The sequence below is a fragment of the Jaculus jaculus genome, chromosome 15, assembly GCF_020740685.1.
Source record: "Jaculus jaculus isolate mJacJac1 chromosome 15, mJacJac1.mat.Y.cur, whole genome shotgun sequence".
NCBI lineage: Eukaryota > Metazoa > Chordata > Mammalia > Rodentia > Dipodidae > Jaculus > Jaculus jaculus.
In genome coordinates this window covers 24,598,264-24,618,795 of record NC_059116.1, presented here as the reverse complement: position 1 = coordinate 24,618,795, position 20,532 = coordinate 24,598,264, and the positions used below count along the sequence as shown (strand labels likewise).

General features: G+C 44.7%; 1 protein-coding gene across 1 annotated transcript in view; it reads right to left on the bottom strand.

Moving 5' to 3' along the window:
* The window catches only part of Lama3 (laminin subunit alpha 3), a 327,578-nt gene that overhangs the window by 28,144 nt on the left and 278,902 nt on the right, over positions 1 to 20,532 (bottom strand). Inside the window, exons 57-66 of the mRNA XM_045135309.1 lie at positions 18,560 to 18,711; positions 18,250 to 18,412; positions 17,221 to 17,354; positions 15,965 to 16,109; positions 12,025 to 12,144; positions 11,031 to 11,164; positions 5,422 to 5,539; positions 4,053 to 4,193; positions 2,186 to 2,325; positions 686 to 817 (exon numbers count right to left, since the gene is read on the bottom strand). Of these exons, the coding sequence (XP_044991244.1) occupies positions 686 to 817; positions 2,186 to 2,325; positions 4,053 to 4,193; positions 5,422 to 5,539; positions 11,031 to 11,164; positions 12,025 to 12,144; positions 15,965 to 16,109; positions 17,221 to 17,354; positions 18,250 to 18,412; positions 18,560 to 18,711 (1,379 nt within the window). The remainder of the gene's footprint in view (positions 1 to 685; positions 818 to 2,185; positions 2,326 to 4,052; positions 4,194 to 5,421; positions 5,540 to 11,030; positions 11,165 to 12,024; positions 12,145 to 15,964; positions 16,110 to 17,220; positions 17,355 to 18,249; positions 18,413 to 18,559; positions 18,712 to 20,532) is intronic.

Sequence of the window (20,532 nt, the reverse complement as noted above, 5' to 3'; positions counted from 1 at the left end):
CCAGCTCTCTAATCATTATTATTATTATTATTATTATTATTATTATTATTATATATATATATTTTTTTTTGGTTTTTCAAGGTAGAGTCTCACTCTAGCTCAGGTTGACCTGGAATTAACTATGTAGTCTCAGGGTGGCCTCGAACTCATGGCGATCCTCCTACCTCTGCCTCCCGCGTGCTGGGATTAAAGGTGTGCGCCACCACGCCCGGCACTAATCATTATTTTTTTAATATTTTATTTTTACTTATTTATTTATTTAACAGAGAAAGAAGGAGAAAGAATGGGTGCACCAGGACCTCCAGCCATTGCAAACAAACTCCAGATGCATGTGGCCCCTTGTGCATCTAGCTAACATGGGTCCTGGGGAATTGAGCCTGGGTCCTATGGCTTTGCAGGCAAACACCTTAACCACTAATCCATCCCTCCAGCCCTCTAATCATTATTTTTAATTTAGTCCTTTTCCAAGGTTAGACTTCAGAGCTGCTAGGAGCTTTTTCCTTACTTGTTTTTTTCTATATTGCCCAAAAGTGGTGGTGGGGGGGGGTATTTTGAAAATGTGTGGAATGACAGCCTTGTGGAACATGTTGACAAACTTGACTTTTCTACCCAGATAACTGCAGTGCCCTTCCTTCATGTGGGCAGGCTCTTCTTATCGATTACCCACAAAGAAAAGATCACCCACCTGTGGATGAAAACATTGCTGATACAGCCCTCAAAGTTACCGCCACCCAGGCGGAGAGATTGCTGGATATTTGGAAAGTCTGGTAGCCTTTGGTTTCTCGTCAGAAGCTGGTCATCAATGAGAAGCCGGAGGCTGAAACAGGAAAGAAGCAAACCAAGAGTGAGATCTACTAGGGAAGAAATACTCTCGCCATCGGATCAATCTATTTATTTATTTATTTATTTATTTATTATTTTTATTTATTTGAAAGAAGAGGCAGACAGGTAAGAAGAGAAAGAGAGAGAGAAAGAATGGGCACACCAGAGCCTCTAGCCACTGCAAATGAACTCCAGATGCATGCACCACCTTGTACGTCTGGCTTTACATGTGAATCAAACCTGGGTCCTTTGGCTTTGCATGCAAGCACCTTAACTGCTAAGCCACCTCTCCAGTCCAAGCTATTGTTTTTGACCTAGGTTCAGTATCTGCTTCCAAAAAGGACTGGCCAAATTAAAGAGCATCTAAGATAGTTTCCTATATTTTTCACACATATTGTCTTTTTTTTGTTTATTTCTATTTATTTATTGGAAAGTGACAGATAGAGAGATAAAAAGGCACAGAGAGAGAAAGAGAGAGAGAGAGAGAATGGGCACACCAGGGCTGCCAGCCACTGAAAATGAACTCCAGATGCATGCACTACCTTGTGCATCTGGCTAATGTGGCTCCTGGGGAATCAAGCCTCCAACCAGGGTCCTTAGGCTTCATAAGCAAGCACTTAACTGCTAAGCCATCTCTCCAGCCCACATATATTGTCTTTATTAAATAAAACATATGTATTCAAAGCACACATGTCACAAAATGTTCTGCTTAATGTATTTTGTGCTTCAGGAATAAACCAATTTAACCAGCCTTCAGAGAAAGAAACAGCACCCCAGGAACTCCATCATGTGCTCCACTTTCAATCTGTACCTTCTTTTCCTCTCTGAGTAACTATTATCCTGGATTCTGCCACAATAGATGAGTTTGTCCCCAACCCTTCCATTTTTGAACTTGTGGACATGAAATCACAAGAGTGAGTGTACTCTTTTATGTGACCTCTTTCCCTACACATTACATTTGTGTAGTAGTCCATTTTTTTTTGTTGTTGTTATTGCTGTTGTTGTGTTTTGTTTTTTGAGGTAGGATCTCACTCTATCCCGGGCTGACCTGGAATTAGTCTCAGGGTGGCCTTGAACTCATGGTGATCCTCCTACCTCTGCCTCCCAAGTGCTGGGATTAAAGACATGTACCACCACACCGGCTACTAGTCCATTTTGAATGTATCATATTTTTAATTTATCCAATCATTGGTTGTTTTTTTTTTTTTAAGTCAGGAAATTTATATAGAATGAGGAAGAAGGCAAAAATATAAACTATCAGGAGAATCAGGAACAAGTTTTTGGCAAAGACATATTGGAAACTTCTATTAAACTAAATAAAATATACCTCTGAGAGCTCTGACGGCAAAAACAGCCCACTCACCCTGAGGTGTCGCTTATTACAGACACGTGATGCAGTAAGCCATCCATGTACGTCTGTGGAGATTTGAAAATTGGTTGGTTGCTGTCTCTGGTTCTCAATTCAATGTGGCCATCTTCCAGTATGACCTGCAGGCTACTTGTCTGAAATCACATTCACAGAATATACCCATCAATAATTAATTTGCACTTAAAGATCATAAATGAATGAACATTGAATTTGTGATCAAAACCATGTGCAAACAGGGGGTTTTGACTTAAGTCATTTTGATCCAAAAATAATTTTGAAATATTTTGGCTCCCTATTTATGAATATAAAAATCTTATGCAAATCACTTTAACATGGATGAATTTGTCAAAATCTTCTTTTCTAGACAACTTTCACTAAGTCCATCTAATTCCTAATTCAGCTTTATACAAAACAGTTAAATCACTTCTAGTTTTTGAAACATTTTTGTTTAGTGATTTCCATCAGGGTCAATTCTTTCTTGAATAAATTTCACAGCATCATTTTTTTCCACATAAAATTATACCAGTGATTTTTTTTGGTTACTATAATTTATTAATTTTCTGGTTTACTATTGCTGAGAACCCCAATTTTCCATGTCAAACTGTACAGGTCTAAATGTTGGCAAGATGATTTGACCCCTTCTGCCAATGAGTAATTTTAAAAAATGTGTAACAATACAGTTGTCATTTCAAGCTTATTCACTGATACTCTACCAAGTATAATTTCGGCAGTTTTCATTAAGATGTGATTCCTCGGTGAACTTTTCATCAATAACGTTTGTGTTTCTTTTCTCCTTTTAGCCATATGCATTGTGCTCTAGATCAAAGAATGCTACTGTGTATTTCTTGGCTAACCTAACCCATTATGAAATTGAAAGCCAAGTCCCTAAGGAATTTATAACAAGTCCTCTCCTACCCCAGGATTGATCTAACTTTTTGCTAATCCAATCCTTCCATCTTCTTTTGATCATCTCTCTCTCTCTCTCTCTCTCTCTCTCTCTCTCTCTCTCTCTCTCTCTGTGTGTGTGTGTGTGTGTGTGTGTGTGATAGTCTAAGTGTACTCACACTTGGCAAAGGAAACTAGGGTTAGGAATATATGGAGCTGAAGTCGAAATATCCTGCTTAGATGAGAGGCCACCTGCATGCACTGTCTAATGGCACATGTTTCTTTGGGGCTATTTAGAAATGAAGCTGTAAAGACTGGTGAGCAGAGCCCACAAAAGAAGCCTCAGCTATCTAGCATCACTGACCAGCCTAAAGGAAAACCAACCTCAAAATCAACACTACTTCTTTTTGTTGTTGTTATTTGTGTTCAATGTAGTGTCTTGCTCTAGCTCTGGCTAACCTGGAATTCACTATGTAGCCTCAGGCTGGCCTCAGACTCACAGTGCTCCTCCTACTTCTTCCTCCTGAGTGTTGGGATTGAAGGCATGTGCAACTGCGTCAAGCCATATTATAGTTTTTATCTGGTCTTTCACACAGCCTTTATCATGTACTTTTTTGTTTGTTTGTTTGTTTGGGTTTTTCGAGGTAGGGTCTCACTCTAGCTCAGGCTGACCTGGGATTCACTATGTAGTCTCGGGGTGGCCTTGAACTCAGGGTGATCCTCCTCTGCCTCCCAAGTGCTGGGATTAAAGGCGTGCACCACCATGCCTGGAGTATCATGTACTTTTTAAGCCTGATTTCTTTTAGGATCTACCCCAGTTTGACAATCACTTTTATGCCTGAATTGTGCAAGAGCATTTACTCTGATGACAGATAAAATACCCGGTTCCTCCACCTTCAAAATCTCTCTGCTGTTTTTGACAGCCAACTTTGAGTCAGGTTGAAATCTTGTTCGGTATGAATGCACTCTTTCTTACCCGTGTCTGATGATTTAATAACACACCACTGGACTGGAAGGTCTGAAACCCAAAGGAGGCCTGGAAGCGGTCAGGCAATGGCAAGTCCAAGTTCGTGAAACTCATTTGTCCTCCTCTGGAGAACGAGGCAGATCGCACAAGCTGAAATGCGAATGTGCAAGTGACTGGCATCATAATCATTTCCTGGCCACCGAAATATGGTCTCTTGACCAATATCACCTCGCTGGAACCAACTAAAATTACGTGTGTAGCTCAGAAAGAATATGAGTTTATGGCTATATACTAAATTACCAAGCTTTTAGAAGGTTTCATAAGGATAGCTGGTATTTGTGGTTTTTACTTAAAAATCATTAAAGCATTGTTTTATATTTTATTTATTTGAGAGAGAAAGAGGCAGAAAGAGAGAGAGGGAGGGAATGGGTGCACCAGGGCCTCTGGCCACTGCAAATGAACTCCAGATGCATGTGACCCCTTGTGCATCTGACTTACGTGGGCCGTGGGGAATCGAACTGGGATCCTTTGGCTTTGCAGGCAAGTGCCTTAAATGCTAAATATCTCTTCAGCCCTCGTTTTTTTTTTTTTTTGTTATTTTTATTTATTTATTTGAGAGTAACAGAGAGAGAAAGAGGCAAATAGAGATAGAGAATGGACGCTCCAGGGCCTCCAGCCACTGCAAACGAACTCCAGACGCGTGCGCCCTGTTGTGCATCTGGCTAACGTGGGTCCTGGGGAATCGAGCCTTGAACCGGGGTCCTTAGGCTTCACAGGCAAGCGCTTTACTGCTAACCCATCTCTCCAGCCCCCTGTTTTTGTTTTGGTTTTTAATATGGAAGGAAAAATGTTCATTTCAACTTGCACTTTCAAGGAAAAGATTGTCACGTTAAGAACATAGTGACAGGAGCAGACAGATAGCCTCGCACTTTCACAGCATCAGGGAGGGACAAAAAGGACAAGAGCACTGAGCAGGGTGGTCGTATAACACTTCAAGGGCCCCCCACACCTCCCCACCCGCCACACACTTCTTCCAGCAAGACTCTATCTCCTTACGATTCCAGTTCCACAACCTTCCCCAACATTGCAACCAACCAGAAATCAAGCGAAAGCGTGATTCTACGAAGGACATCCCACATCCGAACCACCACGTGAAGTAAATCATGTTAAATCTCTCTTATGAAAGGTCAGTTACCATGCCTTCTTTGTACCTTTTCTACAAAGAGAATGCCTGGGCACTGCATGTCAGATAGCTCACCAGCTCACCACAGCACTGTGGGCTTCACCAGAGCAAAGCCAAGGGTCGGTGTGCGGGTGAGTGTGGGAGCCGGGCCGGCTGGGATGCAGTCTATCACCAGGATCCGGGCCCTCCACCTACCTTCCAGTCTTCAGAACACTTTTTGGTCACTCCCACAGTGTCGTTCAACCTCACGACACCGCTGGTTTTCTTCAGATTTTTCATGCAGCCTCGGAAAGCAGGAGTGGAAATGTTAAATCTGAGGAGAGATGTGGGAAGGAAAGAGATCCGTCATGCCGGGCTGGGCACTTCTCACCCATCATTGGCCACTGTCTGCTTTATTCCTATCTGTTCCCATGGGAGTCCTACAATACTGTCCTGGGATTTCCACAATGCTTCTGGGAAAAGCCGCTTCCTCTCTGTGTCAGTTTCAGCTTTAAAAATAAAGTTGACAGTCTGGAGAGATGGCTTAGTGGTAAAGGCGCTTGCCTGAGAAGCCTAAGGACCCATGTTCGACCCTACAGATCCCACGTGAGCCAGACACACAAATGTGAGGCAAGTACACGTGCCTACTAGATGGCGCACACATCTGGAGTTTGGTTGCAGTGGCTGAGGCCCTGGTGTGCCAATTCTCTCTCTCTCTCTATCTCTGTCTCTTGCTCTCTCTAAAGATACAAAATAAATAAATAAAGATGATAATACTGACAGAAAATGACCAGTGTACCTGAAATGTACAGAAACAAAAGCTATTCCATGTCCAGAACTGCCCCCCCACCCCAGAGTCACGGCACTGTATAGTGGATGGAAAGCATATGAATAAGTTAAGATATAATGAATATTGCAAAAATGTGCATTGAAAAATTGATAAATATGGGGCTGGGGAGATGACTAGTGGTTAAGATGCTTGTCTGCGAAGCCTAAGGACCCAAGTTTGATTCCCCAGGATCCGTGTAAGCCATATGCACAAGGTGGCGCATGCATTTGGAGTTCATCTGCCATGGTGTGTCCATTCTCTGTCTCTCTGCCTCTTCCTCTCTCCCTCCCTCTTTCCCTCTCTCAACTAAATAATAAATAAAATATTTAAATAAAAAGAAATTGATAATTAACATTATGAAAGCCAGGAATGTCCCAGAAAATGTGTTGCTTTTTGTTTGTTTGTTTGTTTACACTTAAATCAGCTTCTGGGAACCGAGAAGACACAAAGTGTTATTTTTAGGCTCAATTATGGAAAATGGGGTTTGATTTAATCCATGCCAAGCTGACATAGTGCAAAGTGACGTCTGGGTTTGGAGGTATCTTCACCTTTTACCTGTGCCACGTGGGCAAGGGATTTTTGTGACGATCAAACCAGCCAATGGGCAGGAAGAGCTTAGGATGGTGGTGGGCATGCTTGTGACCACACACTGGAGGTGTGCTCAAGAGGCAGTGTAGGGTTGGAGAGATGGTTTAGTGGTTAAGGCGCTTGCCTGCAAAGCCTAAAGACCCAGGTTCAAATCCCCAAAACCCACGTAAGCCAGACGCACAAGGTGATGCATGCACACTAAAGTCATGCATGTGCACACGTGTCTGGAGTTCAATTGCAGTGGCTGGAGGCATGCCAATTCTCTTTCTCTCTCTCTCTCTCTCTCTCTCTCTCTCATCTCTCTTGCTCTCTTTCTCATAAACAACAACAAAAAGTGGCAGTGTAGCAAAAGAGAGCTGTGGGCTCTGGAGCCAGGCTGCCTGGGTTCAAGTTCTGTGTTGGCTTCAGCACAGACTTGATGTGTCTGTGCCTCTATGTCCTCATCCATGCAATGGGGATGTGCTCATCCACCTCGTGGGGTGGTCAGGGGATTAAATACGTTAATATGATGGTGCTTGGAGCAGAGTGAGCGCGCACAGTAGGGCTACTAACTACCTCTACACGACTATGCTGCTATTATTATTATGATTACGATGATGATGATTATTATGATTATGTCAGCAGTTTCTGCGGCAGCTCTTCCTGTGTGGCACCCCGGACATTCCCCTTTGATTTGACTTCCTGGGCTGTGTGGAGCTGAATTCACATAAAACATCAATACACAAGAAATGGCCGAGGGCCATGCAAATATTAGTGTTTCTTATACAAATAATGTACTAAGACAACCCAGTGCTGACTTCATTTTCAGTCCCTGAGGTGGCTCACTTGTCTAAATAGAAAAGTGTCTGCACTGTCCCAATCCAATTCATTATGGACAGTTGAGCCACATGGCAGCTGCTTAAACTTAAATCTCATTCAGAGGAAGAGGATGGAATAAATGCTCACAGGCATGACTTAATTATCTTAGAAAGGTGGTTTTTCACCTCTGAAGAGGAAGGAAGTTCATTTTAGCTCCTGGAGCTGGTTTCTTTATGCATATTTAACATCCATTCTCTCTCTCCCTCTCTCTTATGTTTTTTTTTTTTATGTGTAATGTGGTGTGTGTGTGTGTGTGTGTGTGTGTGTGTAACTTATGCATGTGTCTGTACTCATGGGCTCACCTATGGTGGGGTACACTCACCTGCAGTGGCCAGAGGGGTACAGCAGAGTCCCCTCCATCACTCTTCCACCTGTACATACTTGAACCTGAGTCTTAGTGATCCTTGAACTTGCCACCCCCGGACCCCAACCGCTGGCCAGCTCATGGTAGAGGATCCCTTGTGATTCTCCAGTGGCTGCTCTTCATAAGACTAGGGTTATAGACATGCACAGCCATACCCAGTTGTTCACGGGGTCCTGAGATTGAATTTGAGAAGTCTTTCCGGCCTCCACAGGCCCTCATGCTACATAAGAAGTGCTCTTAATCACTGAGCCATCTCGCCAGCCCTCCATTCTCTCTCTTTTTATTTTATTTTATTTTTTTTTATTTATTTATTTGAGAGCAACAGACACAGAGAAAAAGACAGATAGAGGAAGAGAGAGAGAATGGGCACGCCAGGGCTTCCAGCCTCTGCAAACGATCTCCATACGCGTGCACCCCATTGTGCATCTGGCTAACGTGGGACCTGGGGAACCGAGCCTCAAACCAGGGTCCTTAGGCTTCACAGGCAAGCGCTTAACCGCTAAGCCATCTCTCCAGCCCCCTCCATTCTCTCTTTAGCCACCCCCAGGCCTACACTCCCACGTTTCCTCCAAGACGCAGGGTTTGGGCACGCTTGCCAGAGGCGCAGGAGCACACTGGGCTGGATGCTGGTGGACCAGGGGCTTTCTCTGTTGGAATATAAACGCATATTCCGGGTCCATCTGTCCACTACAGCTTATCCTGCCCCCTGGCTGTGGTAGGCAGATTTCAAGGTGCAATAAATCAAAAAGTGATCCCTAACTTATCACTTCTCAAGTTATCTTCATTTTTCACATTTTATGATCACGCTCTATAACACAAGGAAAATCTTTTCTGGCTGCATTCCGATGCCCTGGCATTATTAGCAATGACTCCCTCATCTACGCGTGGGATTGATGCATGAGCGATTTCTGGCTATGATTTTAAGCAAGTCACTCAAATGTCTGGGTGCCCATTCTCAGAAGATATGGCTGGAGAAGAAGAAGCAAAACACCCCTGGGATCCCTGGCCAGAGCAGTGTACCTCAGTGATAACTCTGGGGTGCTTTGTCCCACATCAGACATGCCCACCCCAACCCTCCTCAAGGCCCCTCATTCACATCCCAGTCCAGCTGCAGCCAGCCCCGCGTGCCCTCCCTCCACCCCACCCCAGCTGCTCATGACAGAGGACAGTTTCAGGGCCAGCTGGACCACCACTGGAGGAATAAGAGGGGCCCAGAAATGGCTCAGCAATTTCGCTTGCTTTGTATGGGCTTCTGTCTCCTGAATTTTCCACATTCATGTGATTCTAATTAAAAGTAACAGCAAGGGCTGGAGAGATGGCTTAGCGGTTAAGCGCTTGCCTGTGAAGCCTAAGGACCCCGGTTCGAGGCTCGGTTCCCCAGGTCCCACGTTAACCAGATGCACAAGGGGGCGCACGCGTCTGGAGTTCGTTTGCAGAGGCTGGAAGCCCTGGCGTGCCCATTCTCTCTCTCTCCCTCTATCTGTCTTTCGCTCTGTGTCTGTCGCTCTCAAATAAATAAATTAAAAAAAAAAAAAGTAACGGCAAGAGTCTGCTCAGAACGTGGAGGCAGACTCCGCTTTGCAAACACTTAAGACAGGCTACTCTGGAAATGCTCGGTGTGTTTCTATATGCAGCTCCCACTTGGTGGACGAGGCCTCAGTCTCCCTCGGCTTATGGGCAGCATTGCCAATCCAGCCTCGTCATGGTTGTCTCTCTTTTCCCAGAATGGCAATGGGAGCGACTCCCAGTTCTCCAGATTGTCCCCCTTTCTGGATGGCCAATCTCATTATTCGGTATTTGCAATCTGTCATACTCTGCTGACGACACTGTCAGTACCACAGTTACTGTTTGGAGCTTGAATTAAGCAAGCAAGGGGCACTAGGACTGGGGGCAATCTTCACACTACAAGAGGTGGTCTTGTGTGGCTACAGCCACTATTCCACAGTATCCCAGGCTGGGGAGGTGGCTCAGTGAGGGAGAGTGCTTGTCGTGCAAGCACGAGGAACCCGTGTTTGACCCCTGGCACCCACATAAAAAGCCAAGTAAGTAGCCGGGCGTGGTGGTGCATGCCTTTAATCCCAGTACGCAGGAGGCAGAGGTAGGAGGATTGCCGTGAGTTCGAGGCCACCCTGAGACTCCATAGTGAATCCCATGTCAGCCTGGACTAGAGTGAAACCCTACCTCGAACCCCCCCCCAAAAAAAAACCAAGTAAGTGTGTTGGCCACGGTAGCACACACCTTTTTATTCCCAGCACTCGGGAGGCAGAGGCAGAGGCAGAGGCAGGAGTAGGAAGATTGCCATGAGTTCAAGGCCACCCTGAGAGTACATACATAATGAATTCCAGGTCAGCCTGGGCTGGAGTGAGACCCTACCTTGGGGGAAAAAAAAAAAAAGAAAAGAAAAGAAAAGAAAAGAAAAGAAAAGAAAAGAAAAGAAAAGAAAAGAAAAGAAAAGAAAAGAAAAAGCAAGTGTTATGGTGTCAACTTGATCTGTTTAGGAATCCACAGATGTTCCTCTTGAGTGGGTCTCTGAGGTTGCTCCCAGGAAGGATTAACTGATGGAGGAAATCCTTCCCCCACTGTGAGCTCTTCCCCCAGAGTGGGTGGCTCCTCTCGGAAGGTAGCTTTATCTAAGGAAGCTCTGGGGAAAAAGGGAATCCCTTCTTCCCAGCTGGCTGCAGGCACTGCTGGCTGCCTTCCAGCGTGGACTGAAGGGCAGCAGCTCCCAGGAAGCCTCTGGCCTCCAGTGCCGGATTGGGACAGCTACCCGGCTTCCCTGACTCTCGGGCCTGTAGACTATTATTGCTGCACTACCCTAAACGAAGCCAAGAATTTCCCTCTTAATACAATTCATTATCTTGGCTCTGTTCCTCTAGAGAACCCTGACTACTACAGCCCAGCATAACCACATGTTGCCCGTGCAGTGGACTAGGCTGCAGAGACAAGAAGACCAATGGAGCTTCCGCCGATCTAACCAGTACAGGAGTTCGGTGAGGCATGGGGGGGCAACAGAGGAGGACACCCGATGTCTTCCAGACTCCACATGTATGCCCACAGGGTGTGTGCATCTGCACACAAACACACACACACACATGCCTACACCACACACAAATACCACACACACCACATATACTGCACACAAGCAAAAAAAAATAAAATTAAAACCACTTCACCATACCATCTTACCTTTCTCTGATTGCAATTGGAATTCCTCCCAGATAGTATGTGCTGAAATCAAATATTTCCCCCTCGATCTTAATGTTATGGCTATTCACAGTTATCCACATAAGTTTTTTTAATTTTCCAATTATGATCGAAATCTGAAATAAACGGGAAATGAATTAGCAAGCAATGGGAAGTGAAAGAGTCTTATTCACAGTAGCTCAGTGCTACTGGGCTTTTAATTTGTTTTCATTTATGTACACGGTAGGAGAGTGTTCCACAGCCACTTGGGATAAAGATCTGATATTAAAATGTTTTAGTAGAAACAGTTTTACTTGAAATTAGTCACAATTTGCATATTCTATACTATAGCTCATGCCCAGATGTTCAACTATGAAAAAGATGTGTCCTCTCCCTTACTTAGTTCATCTTGTGATAGGTTTGTTTCACTGTGTGTGTTTTGGGTTTTGGGGCACTAACTCATCTTTTAAATCTTTTTTTTTTAGCATTTTACTTTTATTTATTTATTTGAGAGAGGGAGATACAGAAATAGCCAGAGAGAGAGAGAGAGAGAGAGAGAGAATGGGTATACCAGGGCCTCCAGCCACTGCAAAGGAACTCCAGATGCATGCGCCCCCCTGTACATCTGGCTTATGTGGGTCCTGGAGACTTGAACCTGGGTCCTTTGGCTTTGCAAACAAGCGCCTTAGCCACTAAGCCATCTCTCCAGCCCTTTTAAATATTTTTTATTTGTTCATTTGACAGAGACAGGGGTGTAGAGACAGAGAGAAAGCCAGAGAGCATAGGAGAGTGTCTCCTGCCTCTGCAAGCAAACTCCAGATGCCTGCACTACTTTGTGCATCTGGCTGTACGTGGATACGAGGGAATTGAACGTATACCATCAGGCTTTGCAAGCAAGTGCTTTTAACCACTGAGCATTCTCTCAAGCCCCCAATGAATTCATTTTAAAGGTCCATACCCATTTGACAACTCAAGGAAATCAACTTAGAGGACATACCGAATGATCTCTCCCGTTGTTGATGGTTTCTGGTGTTTCTTGCTCCTTGGGTGGCTCCGAATCCAGTTTGTATCTCACCATGAGGTGGCCGCCTTCTATATTCAGGGATATGAAGTGATCCTGGAGTATGGAAGCAACGCACATTACTAGAAGCCCAGCTGAGGACGAACCAGCGTGCAGGGGCCCTAGTGCCCCTCAAATCACCCAGCACTCTCTGCCTCCTCAGCCGAAAGGGAGGCCAGCGCTGTAGGACCTCCCTCACAGGAGGTGGGTGATGCTGACTACTGTCAATCATCACGGGGTCAGTACTCGGCCCTCAGGGTGACCCCATGCACACTAGCCACGGTCATGAGTTTGTTTCATCCCACCCAGAACCAGCATGCCAAACGGAAACTGAAAAGGTGCGGATCATTACAGTTGCTTAAAAATGTGAGTGCTGGGCTGGAGAGATGGCTTAGTGGTTAAGTGCTTGCCTGTGAAGCCTAAGGACCCCGGTTCGAGGCTTGATTCCCCAGAACCCACGTTAGCCAGATGCACAAGGGGGCACATGTGTCTGGAGTTCATTTGCAGTGGCTGGAGGCCCTGGCATGGCCATTCTCTCTATCTGCCTCTTTCTCTGTCTGTCGCTCTCAAATAAATACATAAAAATAAACAAAAAAAAATGGGAGTGCTGGGCTGGAGAGATGGCTTAGTGGTTAAAGTGCTTGCCTGAAAAGCCAAAGGATCCAGATTCAGTTCCCCAGGACCCAGATGCACAAGGTGGCACATGTGTCTGAGTTCATTTGCAGGGGCTACAGGCTCTCTCTCCTCTCTCTCTCTCTCAAATAAACAAATTAAAATAAAATTTTAAAAGAAATCCAAGTGCTTCCTGTTGACTTAATGCCCAGATGTGTTTCTGTTTCTTCCTGTGTCTTCCTTGAATTTTTCATTGCCTCATCCCCTCTACCACCTGTTTCAGCATCGGGGGTCCCTCTGGGGAACTGCACCGGGTCTCCTTCCCTCTGATCCCTGTGATAATCACAGTCATTCTCATGGTACCCACTAAGCTGTACCCAGAAAGCCTCAGTGATCCTCAAGCCAGGAGCTGTGTTCCCAAGACCCGGCCAGAGACACCTCGGCTCAGAGGACTCTGGGCGGAATTCATGGTCTGCCTGCATCTCACATGATGCCAAGCCTCTCTCTCTTTTCTTCACTCAGCTTCTCCCTCCCTTTCCTCAGCACCTAGTTGAATAAGCCACATACCCAAGAGTCCTTCCTGACCCTTCCTTCCCTCCATCCAATGAAATCTCATCACCCGTCTCAGCCATGTCACCTTAGGCTTGACTACACAGCAACGGCCCACTGATATCCCTCTTGAATCAGCTTCCACTCTGCAACAACAGCAGCCTTCCGAACCCGCCAGTGTGAGCCCGTGGCTTCCTTTGCTCTCAGGGCACAGCCCAGATGCCCCAGAAATGTGGTGAGGCCCTACTCTTTGCTTTGTCCCTCAGCACGAACCTCTGACTTGCCAAGCCGAGCCCCCCTTCTGGTCCCGATTACCCCTACGCTTCCCATTGCCAGGCATTCTTCAAACCTGTGTCCCTGTTGGATTCCTCCAATGCTGCTCCTCAAAATTGTGATGAATTCATAATTATCCCATTTACAATGCACCTCTGGGCAATACTGGCCTTCCCCTGTCGAGGCTGTGTTTCTCCATCATGTGGCATGCACTTGAATCAGCTATTTGGTCAGAAAAGGTGGGGAATTTCTAACTTAGACTTGAAAGCTTTGCTCTAACCCAGGTCCCTGTGATAAATGGTCTCACTGGGAAGCACATCCTCCCCATCTACAAGACTACCAGTCTTTTGGTGTGAACCCTAAACTTTGCTCTTGACAATTCATCAGCTCACAAGGCCAGGTATCACCAGCTCCCAGACAGTAACAAGCTCTCCACTTAACAGTAGTTCTTTGAATCACTTCTTATGCAATGACATTATGTAAGTTTTCCTCTAATATAAATACTGACTATTTCTGGTTCTTCATCTCCAAGAATTTTAAAATATAAGACAGGCTGAGCAAACCTAATCCAAAGACTCAAAATGTAACATGCTTCAAGACTGAATACTTTTTGTTTCAGCACCAGTACAATGCCACAGGTTTGATAGTTTAATGTGACACAAACTTCACTCCACGCACAAATTTATGAAATACGTTGTACAAGGCTGGGGAGATGGCTTGGTGGGTAAAAGTGCTTGCTATGGAAGCAGGGTACACCACGTTTAGACCCCCAAAGCCCACATAAGCCAGATGCAGTGGCAAGCTGTAATCCCAGCCCCCCACATAGTAAGATGGTTGGTAAAGACTGGAGATTTCCTGGGAGTTTGTGGGCTAACTAGTCTGGCATATGCACAGTAAACAAGAGACCCTGCCTCACAGAAGATGGAAGGAAGGCTGGAGAGATGGCTTACAAGTTAAGGTACTTGTCTGTGAAGTCTAAGGACTCCTGTTTGAATCCCCTAGATCCTATGCACCCAGATGCAAGTGTCACAAGCATGTAATGCCATGCACGCCCAAAAGGGGGCGCATGGGTCTAAAGTTCGTTCGCAGCAGCTGAAAGGCCCTGGCAAGCCCATTCTCTCTCCTCTCACATGCATCAAGGATACATGTATGCTCACATTCACGCACACACATACACACAAAGGTAATTTTGAAAATCCAAAAATTATTGTACAAAACTATACTCAGGATACGTGCATAAGATGCATATTAAACATGCATGCGCAGACTTCATGTTTAGACTTATGTACCACCCCAAAGATTTCTCATTATGTGCATACAAGTATTCTGAAGACTGGGGGAAAAAAAAATCCAAAATTGAAAACACTCCTGATCTCAAACATTTTGGAAGAGACCCTCCACCTAGACAAAGACCTCTGTTGGAAAACAACTACCTTCATGCTTCTCGCTGGTTGGGACCCACTCAAACCATCAGAGCTAAGGGAAGGGACCAGACCAACCTGAAGAGAAGAGTTGACCTGTGTCTCTGCCCCCACCCTGTAGGTAGGAGGATAGGGGAAAATCTCAAGCCCTATGTCACTCTCAGTCCCCAATCCGAGCCTATGGGAGGATGCAAATTTTTCCATAAACACCACTTGTGAGAGTAGCTACTGAGGGTCGATTCCTGATATCTATCCACTAAAAACCCTAGGCAGCCAACACTTTTCCTCGACCAGCAGATGGCGCTGATGATAACAAGGGGATTTACCTAACTTAAACGCCATGTCTTGGAAAGTCAAGGGGTCAGGCTCATAAAGACTCGATACCCTACAGCCTGGCAAGAACCAGACCAAGGCAGAAGATGCAAGAAGTCAAGGTGGCTAGACCTTGGGGATCCCAGAGAGTCTGCTTGTTTTGAGGCAGAATAAGTAGATTATTAGGAAAGTAGTCATTTTAAAAATTATTTTATTTTATTTGTTTGTTTGTTTATGAGAGAAAGAGAGATAATGGGTGCGCCAGGACCTCTAACCATGGCCAGAGAACTCCAGACACATGCACTACCTAGTGCATACAGCTTTATGTGGGTACTGGGGAATCGAACCAGGGTCCTTAGGCATTGCAGGCAAGTACCTTAACCTTTAATCTATCTCTTCAGCTCAAGCAGTCATTTTAGAAGACTAGAACTGGCAATGAGAATAGGATGGGAAAAGAAGAGATTCCTTCCTCATTTTGGTAGCACGTTCGGTCTCCACTTCCTGATCCCTCCTCCTTCTCAAAATTCACTTCCCCTACTCCTTCCCTCCCCAGCAGAAAGAAAACACAACTGGCCAAGGGAAAGGATGTAGGTCACACTGACATAGGTTTCTGCAGATCTAGATTGGGTATTTACAGCAACCCCGTTATCCCCAGATGGCTACAGAGAGTGAACAGAGTTGGTAGGATCTGTGTACGTAATATACATCACCTGCTTTTCTGCAAAGAACAGCAAACCTCGATCCACTGTGGTCTGGATGGTTTGGACGAAGGTTGGGAAGGGAGCATTTGCTTGGGTTGGAATACGAGCGTAGCCTGTGCCTTCGAAATAGTTCTTGTCCGACTCTTCCTTCCTCCTGCAAACAACAGCCAGAAGGGAGAACGTGGCAGTGAAGGATCACCGTGCGGGTGTGCTTATTAATATGAGATGATGAAAAAAAAATGGAACCAAGGTCTGCACAGTCTAGTGTTGCCTTAGTGTTGATGAAAAGAAAATGCTGCTAAAATGTTTAAACACTCAGCGTTTTCTCCTGGGTATACTAAAAAAAAAAAAAAAATAGTCAAGACCCCCTTCTGGAAAGGTCTGCCTATGAGGAAGTGGCCCACTAGCTGAAAATCTTGATGTAGGAAACTATTACTTTTAAATATAAGTTTATACTGAAGAATGAACACATAATTATCCACTTCATATTGGAATATCCCAAACTTTCCTTTTTTTTTTTTTTTTAAAGTTTTTCAAGGGAGGGTCTCACTCTAGCCCAGGCTGACCTGGAATTTACTATGTAGTCTTAGGGTGGCCTCAAACTCATGGGGCTCCTACTACCTCTGCCTCCCCAACCCGCCCCGAGTGCTGGGATTAAAGGTGTGCACCACCATGCCTGGCTATCCCAGACGCTTTTAGTTGGAAGAATGGTTTTTAGGAGTTTAAGGCAGCAATTTTCCCATGGGTTTAGATGACAAAGAACCTAGAAAGTTACCCACTTTGTAGGCCACTATTGTTAAGATTTTAAGGCTAATACTCAAGTGTGTGACTAAACCAGTTAATGCTATTGAATGTTTTGTTGTAGGAGACACCAAAATAGAAACTTTTTTTTTTTTTTTTTTTTTTTTTTTGAGGTAGGGTCTCACTCTAACCCAGGCTGACCTGGAATTCACTATGTAGTCTCAGGCTGGCCTTGAACTCACAGTGATCCTCCTATCTCAGACCTCCCAAGAACTGGGATTAAAGACATGTGCCACCATGCCTGGCCTAATTTTCTTGAAATATATTGAGGAAACTCTATTAACTCTGATGCTTTATACAGATTAGGGGGGGAAAAAAAACTGTCATCATTAGATTGTAGGAAAGAAGGAAGAGCCTGCAAGGTTAAGAGCTACTGGCCCCAGAAACAAGCCACATCAACAAGCTCACAGGTCTTTGCGTAGGTCCCCAAACCCACCAGACACGGGCTTCCAGGCCCCATTTACCTTCGACAAGGCTCCACTTCAGTTGTGTTGAGATTGAACGTTCTTTTGAAGTTGTACAAACTCAGAACATTCTCATTGAGGTCATCTAACTCAATGCAGCCTTTGTATGGAGGGAAGTTTAGTCTGCTTGGAAGCTGAGAAGGAAACAAAATACATCCTTTACGAGTGGAACCAAGAAGAGCGACGGTGTTGAAAAAAAAACCCTAGAATAAGGTTGAGGGCCCTGGGAACCTTGTGGAAGAAGGGGGTAGGAATAATGTAAAAGCAGGGGGCGGGTAGAGGGGGACTGCGCAATGCCGTCATCTGGATGTGACTTGGATGTTGAACTCATGAATTCACAAACGCTGTGGTTTTCTGCACAAGATCGAGCCTGTCAACACATCACAGGGGGAAGATACGTGAGACCTTCCAAAGTAGCTAATGTAACCTAATGGCTGCCGGGAGAAGGGAGCCAGGATCACCCATAGTGTAACCACTGGTAAACTGCCCATTCCATGGCAAATAACCCTCCACCCATGATCATACAAGAAACCCTAATTTTGCTCAATGGGTTAAAATAAGAACAGTTCATGAAAGTAAGATGGAGACTAGTGGGAAGAAGGATGTAATTGGGAGGAGGAGGGAATAAGAGCTGGTAATACATTATATACATGTATGAAAATGCCAAAAATTGAAAAAAAATATAATACAATCAAAAGGAAATAGAATGTGGACTCTGAAGCTAGATGCTCTGGCTTTGCCATTTAGGAGCTGTCTAAACCTGGGCAAGATAAACTTATCAAACCTCTGTGCCTCCGCATCTCTTTCTGGGAAGTGGGAGTGATAACGGCACCTGCTTAAATTAATATAGTTAAGCTTTGAACAGTGCACACAGGTAGTACGTAGGTCTGAGCTGTTATCACTAGATGTGCCGTAAGAACATGTGATTAAATTCCTTGTATACATAATTAATTAAAATAGAGACATGAGTTTGTTGTATCAGACTACGATTTGAGTATTTCATTGAGCGAAATAGCACCAAGCACTTACTTGAAAATCAGGCGGGTAACCTCCAACATAAAACACAACATTTTCAGGATCCAAATTCAGGAGTGAGTTGCTATTTCCACTGTCTGTGTCATGGAACTGGGGTGCTTTGGGTTTATTGGATGTGGCTTCTTTGGTATAATTAAGCCTGGCAAACTGATAGATTCTGTTGAAAATGAGATAACGAGGCGTTAAGAAAAATCAAGGAATTCAAAGTCAAGATGCTAAAGCCAGGGTCTGGCAACACACGGCTGCGGAAGAGTCTGGTGAGGAGGCAGTCTAGTTGACAGAACAGGAGCCCATGGGACCGTACCTCTGGAATTTGACCCGGTCCATCACCGCCTCCTGAGTCTCACTCTCGGTCAGCACCTGGTCCACCTGGACTTCAGCCTCACGCTGCCCCAGGTTGTAGACGCACGTGAGACGGCCATCCACAACGGCCATGCCGATATAGTCCTTGGAGGCCTGGAGACATAAAGGCCATCTCAGAATTCTTCACATGCTGTGTTTTATCATTTTTCCATCTCAAGGGGGTCCTTAAAAGTTTACTGCATAAATTCACGGATTTTGTGCAATAAGCCTTGGGCAGACAGAGTCATGAAGTACACCCTCCTGAGACTAATACAGAATACTGGATCCCGACTAATGCCTGGCCTGTCTCATTTGTTGATTCCTCAGTCCATCAGTACCTGCCCCCCAAATGGACTGACATAGGTTCAGTTGCCCAGTAGGTTTTTATCTGTAAGGGAGGTATGCCACCTTTACCCCCCAGGACCACATACAATGCTTTCTTAACATCATGTGCCCCTGCCATGACATCACTATATCGTCATGGTCACTTATGTGTGGAGCTAGCTTCCCTATTACGATGTGAGACCTTAATTAAGAAATAATTTTTAAAATTTTAAATTTATTTGTGGAGAGAGAGAGAGAATGGACAAACCAGAGCCTCTTGCCACTGCCAAGGAACTCCACGTTGTATATCTAGCTTTACATGGGTACTGGGGAATTGAACCCAGGCCCCGGCAGGGTTTGCAAACAAGTGCTTTTAACTGCTGAGACATAGCTCCAGCTCAGAAATAATTGTTTAAATTGTGATAAAATATATGTGGAGTTAAAATTGATCACATTAACCATTCTTAGGTGAACTTGGGCATTCAGGACAGCCAAGAAATAAATTTTTGTTTATCATAAATATAGGCTATGGTACAGAACAAGAACAGTTGCCCCGGTATCAACAGGGGACTAGATCCAGAACCCCTGAGGAGAACCAAATCTGCAGATGTTTAAATAAACTGGCACAGCATCTACGTATAAGCTATACACATCTCCTTGCAGACTTGAAAATCTCTTTAGGCTACTTACAGTATCTCATTAATGCAAATGCTATGTAAATAGTTGGCCTATTGCATTGTTCAGAGAATAATGATAAAAGGCTATCTATATCCATTACAGATGAATTTTTCTGAATTTTTGTCAGTTTTTTGAGAGTCTCACGTAGCCCAGGTTGGTCTTAAACCCACTATGTAGTCCAATGATGACCGTGAACTTCTGATCCTCCTACCAATACTTCCTGGGTGCTGGGATAATAGGGTTCACTACATACAGTGTTTTATACGTGTTGGGGAATCAAGCCCAGGACTTCATGCATGCTTGGCAAGCATTCCACCAACTGTGCTACATACATTTCCTTTTCTGAATATTTCCAAACCATCATTCTTTGAATCCACGGTGTGGAGTCTGTGAATACACTGCTCAAGGCATAAATATGCTGATGGCATTAAGTATTACGTATTTCATAATACAAAGCAAAAGTGTGCAGTGTAAGAAAGCTGTAAATAAAGTTCCCAACACCTCAAAGCACAAAAAGGGCAATTAATCATAGTAGTGCTGGCCTTAAGAATCTTTAAATATAATGTCCACTGCTGATAGCCAACAATGTCCCAATCAGGCAGAATTTCCAAGAACCATTCTCTAGACATTTCAGTTTGAACAACTGAACTCGAACCCAGTGACTAGCTTTTCCTCTGTCTCTTACTTCGGAGGAACATATTTAAAAGGAGGACAAATAAAAGCTGAAATCGGGCTAGAGAGATGGCTTAGAGGTTAAGGTGCATGCCTTTGAAGCCTAAGGACCCAGGTTTGGCTCTCCAGGTCCCACGTTAGCCAGATGCACATCGTGGCCCATGCATCTGGAGTTTGTTTGCAGTGACTAGAGGTCCTGGTACACCCATTCTCTCTCCCTCTGTCCCTCTGTCTCTTATAAATAAATAAGAAAATTATTTA